General features: G+C 33.7%; 2 protein-coding genes across 2 annotated transcripts; both read left to right on the top strand.

The window, feature by feature from the left end:
* The first annotated feature begins 1,898 nt into the window (after nt 1–1,898).
* LOC110647511 (uncharacterized) lies at nt 1,899–9,804 on the top strand. The gene is made up of 12 exons (XM_058147355.1): nt 1,899–2,196; nt 2,302–2,447; nt 3,730–3,954; nt 4,098–4,225; nt 4,532–4,640; nt 4,783–4,822; nt 5,416–5,505; nt 5,614–5,713; nt 5,843–5,982; nt 7,384–7,486; nt 7,879–8,681; nt 9,293–9,804. The coding sequence occupies exons 3-12, from the start codon at nt 3,816–3,818 to the stop codon at nt 9,570–9,572; spliced, it is 1,932 nt and encodes a 643-aa protein (XP_058003338.1). The 5' UTR covers nt 1,899–2,196; nt 2,302–2,447; nt 3,730–3,815; the 3' UTR covers nt 9,573–9,804.
* A 748-nt stretch (nt 9,805–10,552) lies between these two features.
* LOC110647509 (iron-sulfur cluster co-chaperone protein HscB homolog) lies at nt 10,553–14,742 on the top strand. Its single transcript, XM_021801380.2, has 8 exons — nt 10,553–11,050; nt 11,141–11,237; nt 11,332–11,421; nt 12,010–12,075; nt 12,610–12,678; nt 13,099–13,240; nt 13,954–14,033; nt 14,480–14,742. The coding sequence occupies exons 1-6, from the start codon at nt 10,701–10,703 to the stop codon at nt 13,234–13,236; spliced, it is 810 nt and encodes a 269-aa protein (XP_021657072.2). The 5' UTR covers nt 10,553–10,700; the 3' UTR covers nt 13,237–13,240; nt 13,954–14,033; nt 14,480–14,742.
* The last annotated feature ends 148 nt before the right edge of the window (nt 14,743–14,890 follow it).

Here is a 14,890-nt window from a genome sequence, read left to right as displayed (position 1 = left end):
CGATTAATTGAATGTTTATACATATACAGTATTTGTGTTCTTTTACTCACTTTAATGTGAATCTCACTTGAACGTATTTAATAATTCTTTTAATTTTAATTATTTAATAATTCTTTTAATTTTAATTAAATAATTTTTTTAATTTTAATTTAGTTATATTCGATTTTCAGTTCGATGAGTCCAATGACCGCCACTAATATGGGCAATGCATTCCTATTTCTGTCCTATCTTCTGATCTTCAGACAACCCATATTGCTGTTCAATCTCCATTCTAAATATGGCAAGAAAAGGAACAGGTCGCAGGGAAATAGAGAACAAACAGCACCTCGGGACCATTTTCACTAAGCAACGCAATGGTCTATTCAAGAAAGCCGACGAGCTCTGCATCCATTCTGGCGCCTATCTTGCTGTCATCAACTTTTCTACACATGGAAGGCCTTACTCCTTTGGCAAACCTTCTCCAGACGCTGTCGTTGATCGTTTTCTCATTGAAAACTCTTCTAATCGACGACAATGTTGAGGGTGCTGACGCCCACTGTGGAGAGAGCCGTGAAGAAAGGAGAGACTATTATTGCTGCTGGTGGTGTGAGGTGTCCATAGATGGATTGGACTTTGAATATTTAATTTTTATTTTTTTGAAAATAAATTTTTTAAATTAAAAAATTCAATTTTTATTTTATTTTATATATAAAAATTCAATTGAATTAAATTCCTGCCAATTAGTATTAAGCTAACGTAGGCAAGTCGTTAACTGTACTTCATTGATTGGTGATAAAAGAGATTAAAAGATAGTAGGTGGTCGCTGCCGGATGGGATGCTTTGCTGTCGACAGCCATGATGATGATTCGATGGGACTTAAATATTGATTTAATTATTTTTTTAAATTAAAATATAATTATAAAAAATATATTAATAAAATAATTTTAATTGTATTTTAAAAATAAAATATTGAATTAGTTAATTTTAAATTGTAAAATAAAGTGAAAAGGCAATTTATTTAATATAAACGTAATGTTAAATAATTTTCAACTATATATATATATAATAATACATTCAAATATATTAATTTAGCATATGTTACTTTTATATATATATATATATAAAGTGATTATAATTTAAGAATTATATTTCTTCATTGATGAAGTCTTGACCGTAGCTTCACTAATATGAGTTTTATTCTTATTGTTTCAGTTTAAAGAACTTGTAAAATAAATAATAAATAGTCAGAAATCCTTTAAATTGTATTTAGATTGAAGAAAAATAAGGAAGGAATGAAAATTTGAGAGGAAAATAATTTTATTTTTTATTCATTTATGTTTGGTTAAAGAAGAAAAAAATAAGGAGGAAAGAAAATTTTTTTATTCATAAAGATATCTATTTTTTAAAAGCGTGATATTATATGATATTTATTTTATCATCAAAATAAAAAAGTGTTCATAAATTCTTCACCAAAAATACTATTTTGGTACACCATAAATCATGTAACAATATATGAATATTTTTTTATAGTTAAATTTATGTGACACTTAGATTAAATTTTATGGATATCTCAATTAAATTTTTTTAAGAAAATTAATTTTAGCTTTTAAGTGCTTAAAATGAAAATTAACTTAAATTAATAACTTAAAAAGCAAATTCAACATTTTAAATTATATTTAAATCATTTATTTGATATTATTTATTTACTATTTTATAAAATATATAAATATTTAAAATAAAATAATTATTTATTTATATATAAGAACTCTTTTATTAAAAAAAATTTAATGATTAAAAAATTGTTTTAAATTGAAAAATGAATTATAAATTAACTTATGAATTTTGAAACTTAATTGTAATTTATCTTATTCTATAATAATATTGTTACTGCTTAAGGACAACGCTGATACGTTTTGACGTCACGTTCGAGATGCAAGAGAGAAATGCCCACGCATCCCATTCTCTCATCTTTCAATCAGTCAGAAAAAGCTGGCCTGACATTTTCAGTTTTTTAATTAAATTTACAATCTTTAGTTGCCTGTCATTCCTCCGTATAATCCACTGCCTGGGAATTTATCTTGTTTCGTTTCCCCTACTCGTGGAACATTCAAAGACTGTCCTGAAATCAGTATAACTCCACCAAACCAGCGTCAACTTCACTGGCTGTTAATGGATTTTAAGTTGCTTTTTTAATGTTTACTAGTAATTTTGGGAAAGGTCTGGTTTTTGGTTTTCTTGGGTGATTCTTCTGTTATGTGTCTGGAATTCGTCAAGTTCAAGAAGCGACCGTGTTTTTTACCCGTCTTTGTTGTCACGAATCAGGTGCCTTTGTCTCATCTGTCATGATGGTTTTATATTGAGATCTGCACCCAGTGGGCTTGTGAGAAGTCTCAGTGATTTTAATCAGGGTAGTGTTCAGAATTTTAGAAAAGTGCAACTGGGTTCCAGCTAAGGAAAGCTCACTTGAGGTAGAATTTTTATTATTTTCATAGTTTCTGCATCTGGGTACTTCTCCTTTTTCATTTTCTGCTTATATTAATATTCTTGGATACCATTTTTGTGAGGTTGATTATGTTTGCATCTTGGAAATTATTGAGCTCCGTTTTTGTTTTTGACCGATTTATGTTTTTATGGCTGGCTTGATTGGCGAAGCCCTAAGAGATGTGAGTGCTTGTGTCTGTGGAGCGATCTTATTTGTGTTGTTGCTTGGTTAGGTAGTTGATGGTGAAATTTGGAGTTCCATTGTTAGAGCAGATGGTTAACAAGAGCTTTTGGTGGAAGAGTTTTCCTACCCTTGCATTAAATTTTGTGTTATTAATGCTTATGTTATAGGAGAAATTTTATAATACAACTATGGACAGCTGTTTTATTATAGCATTGATGTATGATTAAGGCGTACATTATGGTTATACATTTGATCTAGAGGGGCTTCAGACTGCAGGGTGGCATATCACATTCAATGGAGGAATGGTGGATGTTGCTTAAATAATTGGTGCGACTGATCTCCATGTGCATATTAAATGTCGATACTTGATAGGGATAGGCAACTGCAGGGCTACTTAGGATCTAACTAATGCATGATTCAGTGGTTAGGCGCTGATCAAGTTTTGATAGAAATACTCGGCATAAATGGAATGGAGCCCAAACTTTTTTCCTTGTTAATTTTTTAAATAGGAAATGTGGTAAAATATTCTGGTTAGCTAGGCACGATATAAGTATAGAAAGCAAATTTTTATTCCAATTTGTTTATTGATGCTCGTGATTTTTATATACCTTACAATCCTGCATATTTTTATTAAGTTTTAATGATTTGAAAATCATGAACTTTAAGTGCTTCTTTAGTTGAATTGTTAGTTAGATTCATAATTTATGGCGTTGAAGTGGACTGTCAATATGAACAAATATTGGCCAACTTGCATGATGTGAACCCTTCTTGAGCCTAAAGAGCCAACAAACAGTTGTCTTTTACAGAATAGGGATCTTAAAATGAATTTTAGGCAGGTTCACGAGGCGGAAAAGTTTTGCAAAACACAACCATTTGGTAGTTTTCAGGATTGAGGAGTGCTGAATCTCAGTGCAATATTAGCATGAGCACACGTCTATTACCCATGAGAGTATTGAAACAAAATCAATGACTTATCAAACAAATTCATAAAATTAAATTAAAAGCATCAAAGTTCAGGATTTTTCATGCCATTAGCCCTTTTATCAACATGATAAGATCTTGACATTTTTTAAATATTATTGCAGGAGATGATAGCAATTTGTTATCAAGTGAGTTAGTTTACACCCTATAGTTTAGACAGGGATCCTTTTATTTGCTTGGAGAGGCAAAGATGGGGAAGAATGGGAAGATATCGGAATATAGAGAAAGGCTGGACAGGACTTTGGCATCCCCTGAGCTGACGAATGATGATGCACTTAAAACCCTTGTGAGGAATCAGCTCCTCCGGTCCTCACCTAATGAGAATGAAGGCAAGTAGTTCTTCAAATTTTTTCATTTTCTCCTTAAAACATTTGGGATGATGCTTTTGTTAGAGCGTCATGTAAGCTAATAATTATGAAGATTAGTGGCATTTGCCAAACACTCCAATTTTGTATTTTACCTGTGTTTGCAGGATGTACTGAGAATGTGATAGAAAAAAGGAAAACTGAAGTATCCTATTTTCTTGACATGTTGAGGAGTGCTTCTGTTAGTGAGCATGAGGCATCAAAAGCTGCTCAGACATCACATAGTGAATGGAAAGTATGCACTCTTAACCAACTCTTTTTTTTTTCAAAAGATATTTTTGGTTAAATCTCCTTCTAGTGGACATCCTGTCCCATGAAAAGTGAGCAAATCACAAGTGATGAGAATATTTCATCGTGATTCTTCTTTGAAAATCTCTTAAAGGACTTCCTGTACCTAACCATTAATTTTTTTTGGGCTTCCAATCCTTGGATGATCTCATATCCTCAGAAAATTACAAACACATGCTTTCTTTCTTCTTGTTCTTTTTCCTCTCTGTTTGATGTCAGTACTGACACTGCTGAAGTTTTCTTGTCTTGACAGTTAAAAGATGATAATGAAGAGTACCGAGTCATGTATCGCCAGGGACCTCATGGTACTGCCCTTCATACATTACTTGTGGAAGGCTATGTAGATGGACCTATTGATACTTGTAAGTTTGGAAAAAGTGTACATCAAAATTTGAGATTCATCATACAAGTTACATTGACAAGCAAAAAGTAGGCAATTATTTAAGGCATTTAGATGCTATACATACAAGAAGCTTATTTGATGTGTAACATACTTTATTGCAGGTTTATGTATCTCCTGGGAGTCGAACCTCTACAGGAAATGGTAATAATTGAGTCTGTCTTTGAATATTGCTTCATTTTGTACGGGTCATGTTCACAGGGATAATTTTTATGAGTTCGTTTGATAACATGGATGCATTTTCCTGTTTAATGTTTTTCCTTTATGTGGTGAAAATTTTCTTGTAGTATCCACAAGTTGATTGAAAAAAAAAATATATATATATATAATTTTTTCTTTTCTTTTCCATATATTCGTTTGTTAACCATATCTTTCTCTTTTATTTCTTTAAAGAAAGAATGTTGCCTATATGGCACAGTTACTTCCATTGCTTTCCAAAGTCCCTTAGTGAGGAGGTTAAGGGCTAGGAGAATAAGAATCATCTTGGGCAATCCCACCCTTAAAATATGAAGGATACGTGTGTTCAGGCCCATATATTTGTTTGATTTTCTTTGATTTTTCTTTATTTATTATTTTTGCCTTTAAAATTTCTTGGGGATTGGGGATGGTCTGCATCACAGACACTCTATTTCAAGAGTTACATGATCTGAGATGAGGATTGATATTTTGCAAGAACTTTTACTGTGAACTGTAGCTCTCTCTAGTTTGGTGATATCTTGTTTATTTTTTTTTCTCAGGTGGCCACAGATTATTTTCCCACCTTTTAAAATTACAATCAGCAAATGTCTGCAAAAAGTCCGGATTGGTGAACAAATATCTTTAGTGAGGTTTATAAAGCTTAAACTCTAACAGTTGTTTAAAGTAATTTGTTGGATTCCTTTGCTTCAAACCCACAACTTAAAAATGCTGATTTTTTCTTAACTTTTGGAAGAAAGGGTCAAGGTAACGTGGCCACTATCAGCTAGGGAGGCTGTTGTGCACTATTTTTCATTTGAATACCTCAAAGATGGTCTGGTTGTCGTACTTGTAAACACGGTAGTCTTTTGAAATCATTATTTCATTATTGTTTCATCTGCAATTACTTTTCTAGCCATATCTCTTGGAATCTAGCTAATCCTAAATTGAAGCTAAACAAGAAAAACTTCATTACAATATTGCTTTCAGATCTCGGATTTGGAGAACATTGACAAAACTACCCATGGATTTACCAGGGATGGGATCCCTGAAGTGAAGGATGTGGTAAGGGTTGATTTAGTAGGAGGCTTTGCCATACAAAAAGTGACCTCTGAAAGAAGTTACTTTCGGTGAGTTTTAGTTATTGGTTGTATCATATGAATCCTTTTAATGTAACCTACATGCAAGTGTTTTGAGTTCCATAGGAGGAAAACTTCTTAGTGAATTTGGTATAAATAGAAACTGCGTAACTAAGCTAAATTTTAATCCCAATAAATTTGTGGTCAACTATTATTTTTATTATTCTTCCATTCTGTCCTGTATGAGTGAATCATAATTAATTATCCAATAATTCATCTAGTATGTTGGTTCCCATCGGTTGAAAATTAGGGATCAAAAGAAAATTGAGTACTCATCCATCCTTAATCCTTTCAAAACAAGTTCTTGTGTCCCTGTATCAAACCATTTAGACCTTGAGCAACACACAATAAAGGTGAATTGTGCTGTCTATCTGTGCTTGTAACTGGATGAAAATGAAATCTAAGTAGTTTGATAGCATCCGGCTATCAATAAAGAATGGATGATGCATACATCTGAATTACTTGAAATGAGAGAGAGATGCTATTCTACTAATGGATTTTGGAATCTATTCTAGTACTACAATGATGTTTGCTACTTATATTTTAATGGCCTGTGACTTTAAAATCTTGAAGCTTGTCATGTCACCGTTAACCAAATATAGCCTTTACATTCATTTATTGGATGCCTTTGTTCAAAGTGTTACTTCCATTTCAGAAGTTTCAGAACCCAAACTAGTTAGTTGTAATAAAGGAGTAACCTATCAGATTTGGCTATGTGGTCACTTCATCCATTAAATGCAATCCTCGTATTACTGTGGTATGCATTATTGGAAATATCTACCATGCTAATATTACTTGAAGTTTGATACATACAGATTCTCTCTTTGTAAATTTCTATTATTTCATTTATTCCAAATCTAAAGTCCAAACGAAAGTATCCAAATTTCTTAGTCAAGTCTGACTTGGTTTTTAGTTGATGCATAGTTGAATCCAAAGTCTGTTCGATAAAAAGGTTTTGCTTCCATGGTAAATCTAATTGAATGAAGGTGTAGGTTTAGAACAATCTTGAATTAGGAACATGTAGATAGTTCAGAGGTTCCTAATCCACATTCACACTTCCATTTTGATTTAATGTGACTTGCAGTAGCGTTGTTATGTTGGGGTATGACCTGAATGAGTAGCCACTAGCCAGTGTGTATGTGCTTCACCTTGTCAACGTTAGCTTTAAATTGGCCAATAGTCTTTCCTATCTGGTGGCTTCTCTTATATTTTAGTAAAAGGACGTTTGCAGCTTAAGGAAAAAGATCAGTTAAATAGAAAGAAGTTGAAAATAAGCTGAAAGGAGGAATCTATTGGTTGATAACCTAGAGGATGTTATATTTCACCTTTTCCTTTTTTTTTTTTTTTTGGTACCTTCTTTATTGTAGATTTGAATACTGTCAAATTTTGTAGGACTATAGCAAATGTGGATTTGAAGCTGGACTTTGTCCCTCCATCACTTTTAAACTTTATTTCAAGGCAGCTTATTGGCGGTGGTTTCAGACTTTATCAAAAGGTTGTACATTTTCCTCTCTGATGCTCTTCCCTTAATTATTTGGTTTGGGATCATTTTTGTGCGCTGCACACTGTGCAATCAATGGGACCGACTTATTTGCTCTTTAAGGGTTTAAGGCTTTTCACCGAATTACTAATACTGGCACCAAAAGAGCTTCTGTAGAGGCATTCTTGTGTTCAGACTGCGATGGGAGCTGCAGCGCCTTGAATTTTAGGGTATAAAACTAAGGGCACATTGGGATTGACTGTAGTTTCAGCTCAATAGGTTGATATTATAAGGGTCTGCATCTGATGGCCCATGCATGAGGATCCATCCTTATATTCTCATAAGTACATGATTTCTGTTCATTGTTCAACTATTTTCTCTGACCATCAATCTCTAAACTACTACAGGCAGTGGCTTCTGTGTCTAGCTATGATGAAGATTATAGTAAAGCTTTGGAGGATCCAATGTATGCTCAAATACGCAAGTCACTTTATTCCATTGATGAGACAAATGAGACTATGGAAGGGAAAGGACTCAATAAAGATGCCTGCCTTCCACTGCAAGAGCATTCTGTGAAAGATATGCAGAAAAACTTGGAGGATATGGAACAGAAAGTTCAGGGAGGTGAGCGTGCAAGTGAATCCATGCTAGAGAATGCACAAGTTACAGATAAGAAAGATTTTTGTGAAATTGAGGAAGATGAGAGTGAAGAAAGCATACAATTGAAAGATGAAATCAGCGACACAGAGCAGAAAGTTCATAGCAATGAAATTTTGCAAAATACTGCTCTGACTACAGATAGGAAAGCAGTTGGTGAAATTGAGGAAGAAGAGAGTGATGTTAGTGTAGAATTTGAGAACTGCAGCAAAAGTATAGGTCAAACCATAACTAATAAAGTTGTACAGAAGAGTCCTATAAACTACAAAACAAATATTCATGTTAGTCCTGAAGTAGAACAAGCCTTAGAAACTTTAGAGAAGGCTATTTCTTTGGTCCGGGAATGTGGATTTAATAGTCTAGGCAGGTTTTCTTCTGGCTTAATCAGCGAAGATACTTCAAATCTACAAAAGGGTGCAGAAAAGGATTCAACTTTTGTAGAAGATGAAGAATCTTCAGATTCTAAGGTCTCTATTGAAGTACCTGAAAAGGTTACAATTGTGGAGAGGATTTCACATGAATCCAAGTATAGCTCCTGCGATCGTGATGTCAGGTACTTAATGTTAACATATTCCTATCATAATCTTGGTAATGATAATGATGGTGGCAATGGTAATGCTAATCATCCAAATTCCATGATCACAAATATTTTGGACATGAATCATATAATTCTTTTTTCACTTTGTTTTCATTTTGTTCTCCACTTTGTTCCATTTCAATATTTTCGTTTAGGAAAAATTTCATTATGGTAACAATTATATGTCATCTCCTTTCTTGACTGGACATAAGAAGAGAAGAAATTCTTATTCTCCTCCTACTTCATATAAAGTATTCGCTGCATCTCTATACTTTCTTTTTAAGTGGAAAAAGATTGAGCTACTTTTTGCGGTGATGTTTTATCAGGCGAAGAAGCAAAAAGCTGGATCTAAACCTTTTTCTTTTTCAAGAAAAAATGTTCATGGCTCATTACCTTGGTTCTGTTTCTGGGTATAATGACAACCAGGGAATGCTTAAGAATGAGCCTTTGAAACATCTGCTTTCTTTAAATTGCTCCAAAGACCAAAGAGCATGGCAAATTGATTTTCTCATCATACATCTTTTGATTGTCTTTAGTTGCTATATACCATACTATAATTTGGTTACTGGTTTGATCTTGTTCGGCAGGCGTGTGGGATCAAATTCTTACACAAGGGAAGTGAACCATAACAAGATAGCACCAGCATCACCAGAACAATATCTTTCAATTCCCATTGAAAGTAACCAGGTGTTGTGTTCTTCCAAAGATGGTATCGCAGACCTACCAATTACAGACGGAACATTGCGAGACAATAAGCAAATGAACATTGAGGTAAATGGCATCCATGAAAATGGTTTAAAGGGAGAGAAGAAGTTGAGCTGGCGGAAAAACTATAGGTTTTGTTGCTTCAGCCAGAGCCACCGATAAATGAGACCTTGAGAGGGAAGAAATTTAGATGGTGACTTTTATCTTTTTATTCTTCATTTCCAGCATCCACAGACAGACATCAGAAGTGGATCTTTGACGAAAATGTCACAATAAATCTTTGTATCTCTCACCCCCTTAACTTGGATAAGATTCTAAGTTGTATAAGTTAAGCTTACAGATTTGATGAAGATGTTGAATGGATAAATGAACTAGAACACTTGCTTGTGCAAAAGATGGTGGCATTTTAAATTTTTTTTTCTGTGCAAACAGTTGAAAAGAAAAAAGAAGACTAATAAATTTTAATTTAATTAATTTTACGAGAAATAATATAAGGGATATTTTATTAAATTTGTTTGTAAAATTATTAAATTAGAAAATTCAAACAAGCTCTTTTTCAATATTACACCATTTAGTAGTTTTCATGTAAACTTTCACTTCAATTTATAATGTGGTTAAAATGTGAAATATTCTAAGTTTTTAAAATGAAAGATATGCTTGTTGTTTGTTTACTGAGAAAATGAAGGAAAAGCTTTGATTATACTCAACTCAACTCAACTCAACTAAGCCTTGATCCCAAAAATTTGGGGTCGGCTATATGGATTTGCTTTTTTCACTCTGAACGATTTTGGGTTAAATCCTCAGAAATGTGTAATGCTTCTAAGTCATGTTGAACTACTCTCCTCCAAGTTAATTTAGGTCTCCTCCAAGTTAATGTGTAGTGCTCTACTTGTCTAACTGGAGCCTCCGTATGTCTACGCTTCACATGACCAAACCACCTCAATCTCCCTTCTCTCAACTTATCTTCAATTGGCACCACTCCTACCTTTTCTCTGATAATCTCATTACGGACTTTATCTAGTCTAGTATGGCAAAAGCTTTGATTATAATTATAAAAATATGTAAAATTTTGGATTTTTTTTTATAACATTCAGCGTATCTGAAAGCATTCCCATACAATCTGGTCGGGTCAGGTCGTTTGGAAGAACCCGACTAAATCCGACCCGTGAACAGCCCCGAGTTAAGTCTTGAATTGAATGAGTTTAGTTTTGGTGCGATTCCAAAGCGTACCGTTTCATAGTCTACAGGATACTCGGAAAGCTGCCGTCGCTCCAAAAACCCAGAAAGAAAATGTTGAGAACAAAGGAGCTATGGACGCCTCTCTCAAAGCTTCTTAGACGCAGGACCTTCTCGTCCACGCCACGCCGTTTCCTACTCCTTCCTTCTCGTTCCAATCCACAAGTCTACTCCTCGAACGTCGGAACTTATAGCTTCTTCTTTAGCACGTGTGAAAATCACTTTCTTCAGAATTCTCTCAATGTTTCCGGGAAAAATTTCTGCTCCGAATCTTTGGTGAAAGCTAAAACTAGTTGCTGGAACTGCAATGCTCAGCCTCAACGGTCGCTGTTTCTGGCTTGTGAATCGTGTGGAACCATCCAGCCCGTTGATCAGTCTATTGATTACTTCCAGATATTTGGACTGTAAAGTTTATATTTTGATTTGTTTTTTACTGGTCAATTTTAAAAATTTGAGCTTGAGAGGTTGACGATTTTTTTTGTGCAATTAAACAGGGAGAAGAAGTATGAAATGAAGGATGAGAATCTGGAAGGGAAGTACAAAGACTGGCAGAAAAAATTGCATCCTGATTTAGTTCATTCGAAATCTCAGGTTCAATCTTAAACTATCTGCAACAAAACTAGTTCCTTCGTTATTTTGGGCCCCTAATTCTTGTTATTTTTGCTCTTTATTTCTTTTGCTTTAGAAAGAGAGAGATTTTGCAGCGGAGCAGTCTGCTCGGGTGACTGATGCGTACAGAACTCTTAGGAATCCGCGGTTAAGGGCAATATACATTGTAAAGCTTCTTCTTCTTAACATTATGTCTGGATGTTGGGTGTCATTTGGATAGTATGTTAGTAGGATACTTCTTTATTCAAATATTGTATATTTACACTGAACTTATTGGCCTTTGCGCCTTTTCTTTCATTTGATTTCAGGGTTTTTGGAAAAAAAAAATCCTTGTGTAGCAACATTTTTATTTTTATTTGTGTTGAAGGACTAAAATTGTAATATTCCTGATCGATAAGTTTCACAGTCCAGCTGTTGTAATGATGATTTTTACCCTGATTTATGCTTGACCCTTATTGATGTGGGAAGTTTTTTTATTTATACTTTTTAATTGTATTATTGGATTTGTGTATAATATTGTAGATAAATGGCAGAAGGCATCAGGCCTACTGGACCTTGTTAGTTTTGACATTTGATGTGGCTTGGCATTACTTCACTTTGTTTCATAGACTATCATTCTGCGGATTTCTTGGTTAACTTTATTGATTATGCAATTCGTTGATACCTGCCTTTCTTTTCTGTCCTCCCAAGTATCTCCTTCTATGAGTGGTCCTTTTTGAAAATATTATAAGATCAATTCTTGTGTTTTTCACAGTTAAAGCTTGAAGGAGTAAATGTTAATGAAGAAGAAACAATTTCAGAACCACAATTGTTAGCGGAGGTAAGTTATAAGAATTCAATTTGGCCTACATCCAAATAAAATATGTGCATAAAGATTTTAATCGTAATGTAATATCAGAGCTTCATTCAACTTTTTGTTTCCTTAAACCACAAGAACTGTGAAGTCTATGATATTATTGAAGTCTTTTGTTTCTTAGTATTGAATAAGGATTGGTGGATTTTTGAACCAAACTATGTCTTCGAGGACTAGCAAAATTATTTTATAAAACTATAAATTGCCAATGTATATTTTATGGAGATGTGGCAATCGTGTCAGTAGAGTTTGTGCTTGTGGTGGTGTAGTGATGTGATGGCTGCAGAGGTCAAAATAGCGTCATGAGATGGTTTCCTACTGGGGATTTTCTCTCTTCAGGAAGTGCTTATTATTGCTATTGTAAGCATTAGTCTTGTTTTCAGAATAAATATAGATTTCTAGCATACATGAGTGTAAGGAATTCTAGGCTGAAGATTTGCTGCATGCCATTTTCTCTTTTCTCTAGAAAGAAATTTAGACCTTTAATTTCTGAATCTGCAGATTATGGAAATCAGGGAAGCGGTTGAAGAGGCACCTGACTCTAAAGCTTTAACTGAGATTCAATCCCAGGTATGACTCTTTCTTGGATCATATGCTGTGAGAATGGTAAAGGACTGGTGAACTTGGGCATAAGAGGATTGAAATATCTGGGTGTGTGCGAAAGGGTTGGGGAGGGGGGATTCTGTGGGATTGTTTCCTGAATGGGCTGACTGCTGAATATTACTCTTTAAGATGGAGGATGACCCATACCCTGGTAAAACTTTTAGGAGCCATCTTTTTATTTTTCTCCTTATATATATATATATATATATATATATATATATATATTAGTGAATGCTATTTAAAGATTTTAAATATGACAGACGCATCCCAGAGTTGAGATACCAATTTCTTTGCAAGTGTGGTGTGATTACTTTAGTTACCAAGTGTCAATAATAACCTTGTTTTTTCTTCATTTTTATTGATAGTTCTTGGTTTTTCTTTATGCAGATGAGAGAAAAATTGCAACATTGGTCTAAGTCCTTTGCAAATGCTTTTCAAAGCAAGAAATTTGAAGAAGCTATAACTTGTATTCGGAGAATGACTTACTATGATCGTGTAAATGAAGAAATTGTGAAGAGGCTTTAAGAAGGTACTCTCTCCTATGCAAGGAAGAACCCTTCTTTCTTCAATATATGCTGCCAATGTGCACAATTAAATGTGTTGTTGGTCATGGCTTAGCTAATACTTTTGGGGATTAATAATTCAATTTTTTTTATAGCAGCATAGCATGACATTGCCTTATCAACTACAGAATATATTTTTGATGTCTGAAGTGGTACCTACTCTAATTTCAAGGACTAAATTGAAATTTGAGATGGAACTATGTTTGCAAATTCTAGAAGAGGAATTGTAAACATGGGCTCTACATTTACTAGTGGTAAGAAAAATGGGAAATGATATTTCCATGCCGTTGCTTAACTAGTAGAAACTTGGTTGAATCAATTTCTTTGCTTGAACTCTAAATTATCCAGATTTCTGAACATTTTCTCTATTTCCGAAGCTATATCAGTTCAACCATTTTAAAGGAACAATACAATGAAAATTGAGATGCTCTGAATGAGCATATTTTGCAGTATGAACTGGAGTTTGGATTTTACTTATCATGAACATGAAAAAGAAGAAAAGGTGAAAATATATTTCCCCGCCTCAATACTATACTCCTTACTGAAAAAGTGTGAAAGCATGTCCAAGTCATTCAAGAGCGAAGAAGAAAATATACTTTCCTTTTCCTTCAATAACGAAGTTCTCTTTGTTGAAAAATTGTAAAAGCATCTCCAATCAATCTTCACTAATCTATTTCAGGTTCAGTCTCTTGATGGTCCGGAGCTAATTTTGGCAGCTGGGCAAGTCATTCTTGAGATTCACAGGCAATAAACTTATAGGTATTTATACTTAATTCTTAGGATGAGAACTTATATTTATATTGGATATTTTAACTTGGAAATGTGGTTTGTTTCCTTTGGGGAATAGTAGTACTAGTGCTTTCCTCAGTGAAAGTCACTAATATCTGCTGAAAATATTTCATGCTTCTGTCTGCATGACTAGAATTTATAGCAGTAATTGCACCTGTACACAGTAATGAACATGTTTATGAACTTGATTCTGGATTACAACATGGTCTATTGAGTGAAATAATTTTTACGATGATCAAATTTGTTGTTTGTCTATGATTCTATAAGAAGTTCATGTGTAATTCTGAGTCAGCTTTTTTCAAATATACTTCTATAATAGTGGGAATCATATATACTCTGTCACCAAATTAATATTGCTCATGCCAGCAAGAAGTTGGGTCTGATCAATGCCTGCTTGTTCCCTATTATTTTTTCAGGCAGAAATTGGTGTAGGCTTGTTCAAGACTGGAAGCTATAGTATTAAGCCAGAAATATTTGGAGAAATCTAGAGATGCTGTTCCATCATATTTGTTTTTGATTTGCTTCTTCCAATACTTGTCTCAAAACTCCTAAAAATTTGAGAATCCTCTGTCATGGTGTGTTGGTTTTTGACTGGGTAAGGGAGTGCACTTTGTGCATGAATTTTCATTCTCAAAAAGATGATAGAAATGAGAATAAAGCTATTGAATATTTGGTATTTCTTATGTCTGTACAAAATTTCGAATTAATATTATTTCTCAATTTATATGATTATTTTATTTTAATTATTTAATTTTAATTTATTAAAATAAAAATTTTCAATTTTAATCTTTTTTCAAAAAAATCCTCCTAATCTAGTAGTGTAAGTT

The sequence above is a fragment of the Hevea brasiliensis genome, chromosome 5 (genome assembly GCF_030052815.1).
Source record: "Hevea brasiliensis isolate MT/VB/25A 57/8 chromosome 5, ASM3005281v1, whole genome shotgun sequence".
NCBI classification, from domain to species: domain Eukaryota; kingdom Viridiplantae; phylum Streptophyta; class Magnoliopsida; order Malpighiales; family Euphorbiaceae; genus Hevea; species Hevea brasiliensis.
Note: the sequence above shows the minus strand (reverse complement) of the source record. Positions and strands in the feature narration are given on the sequence as shown.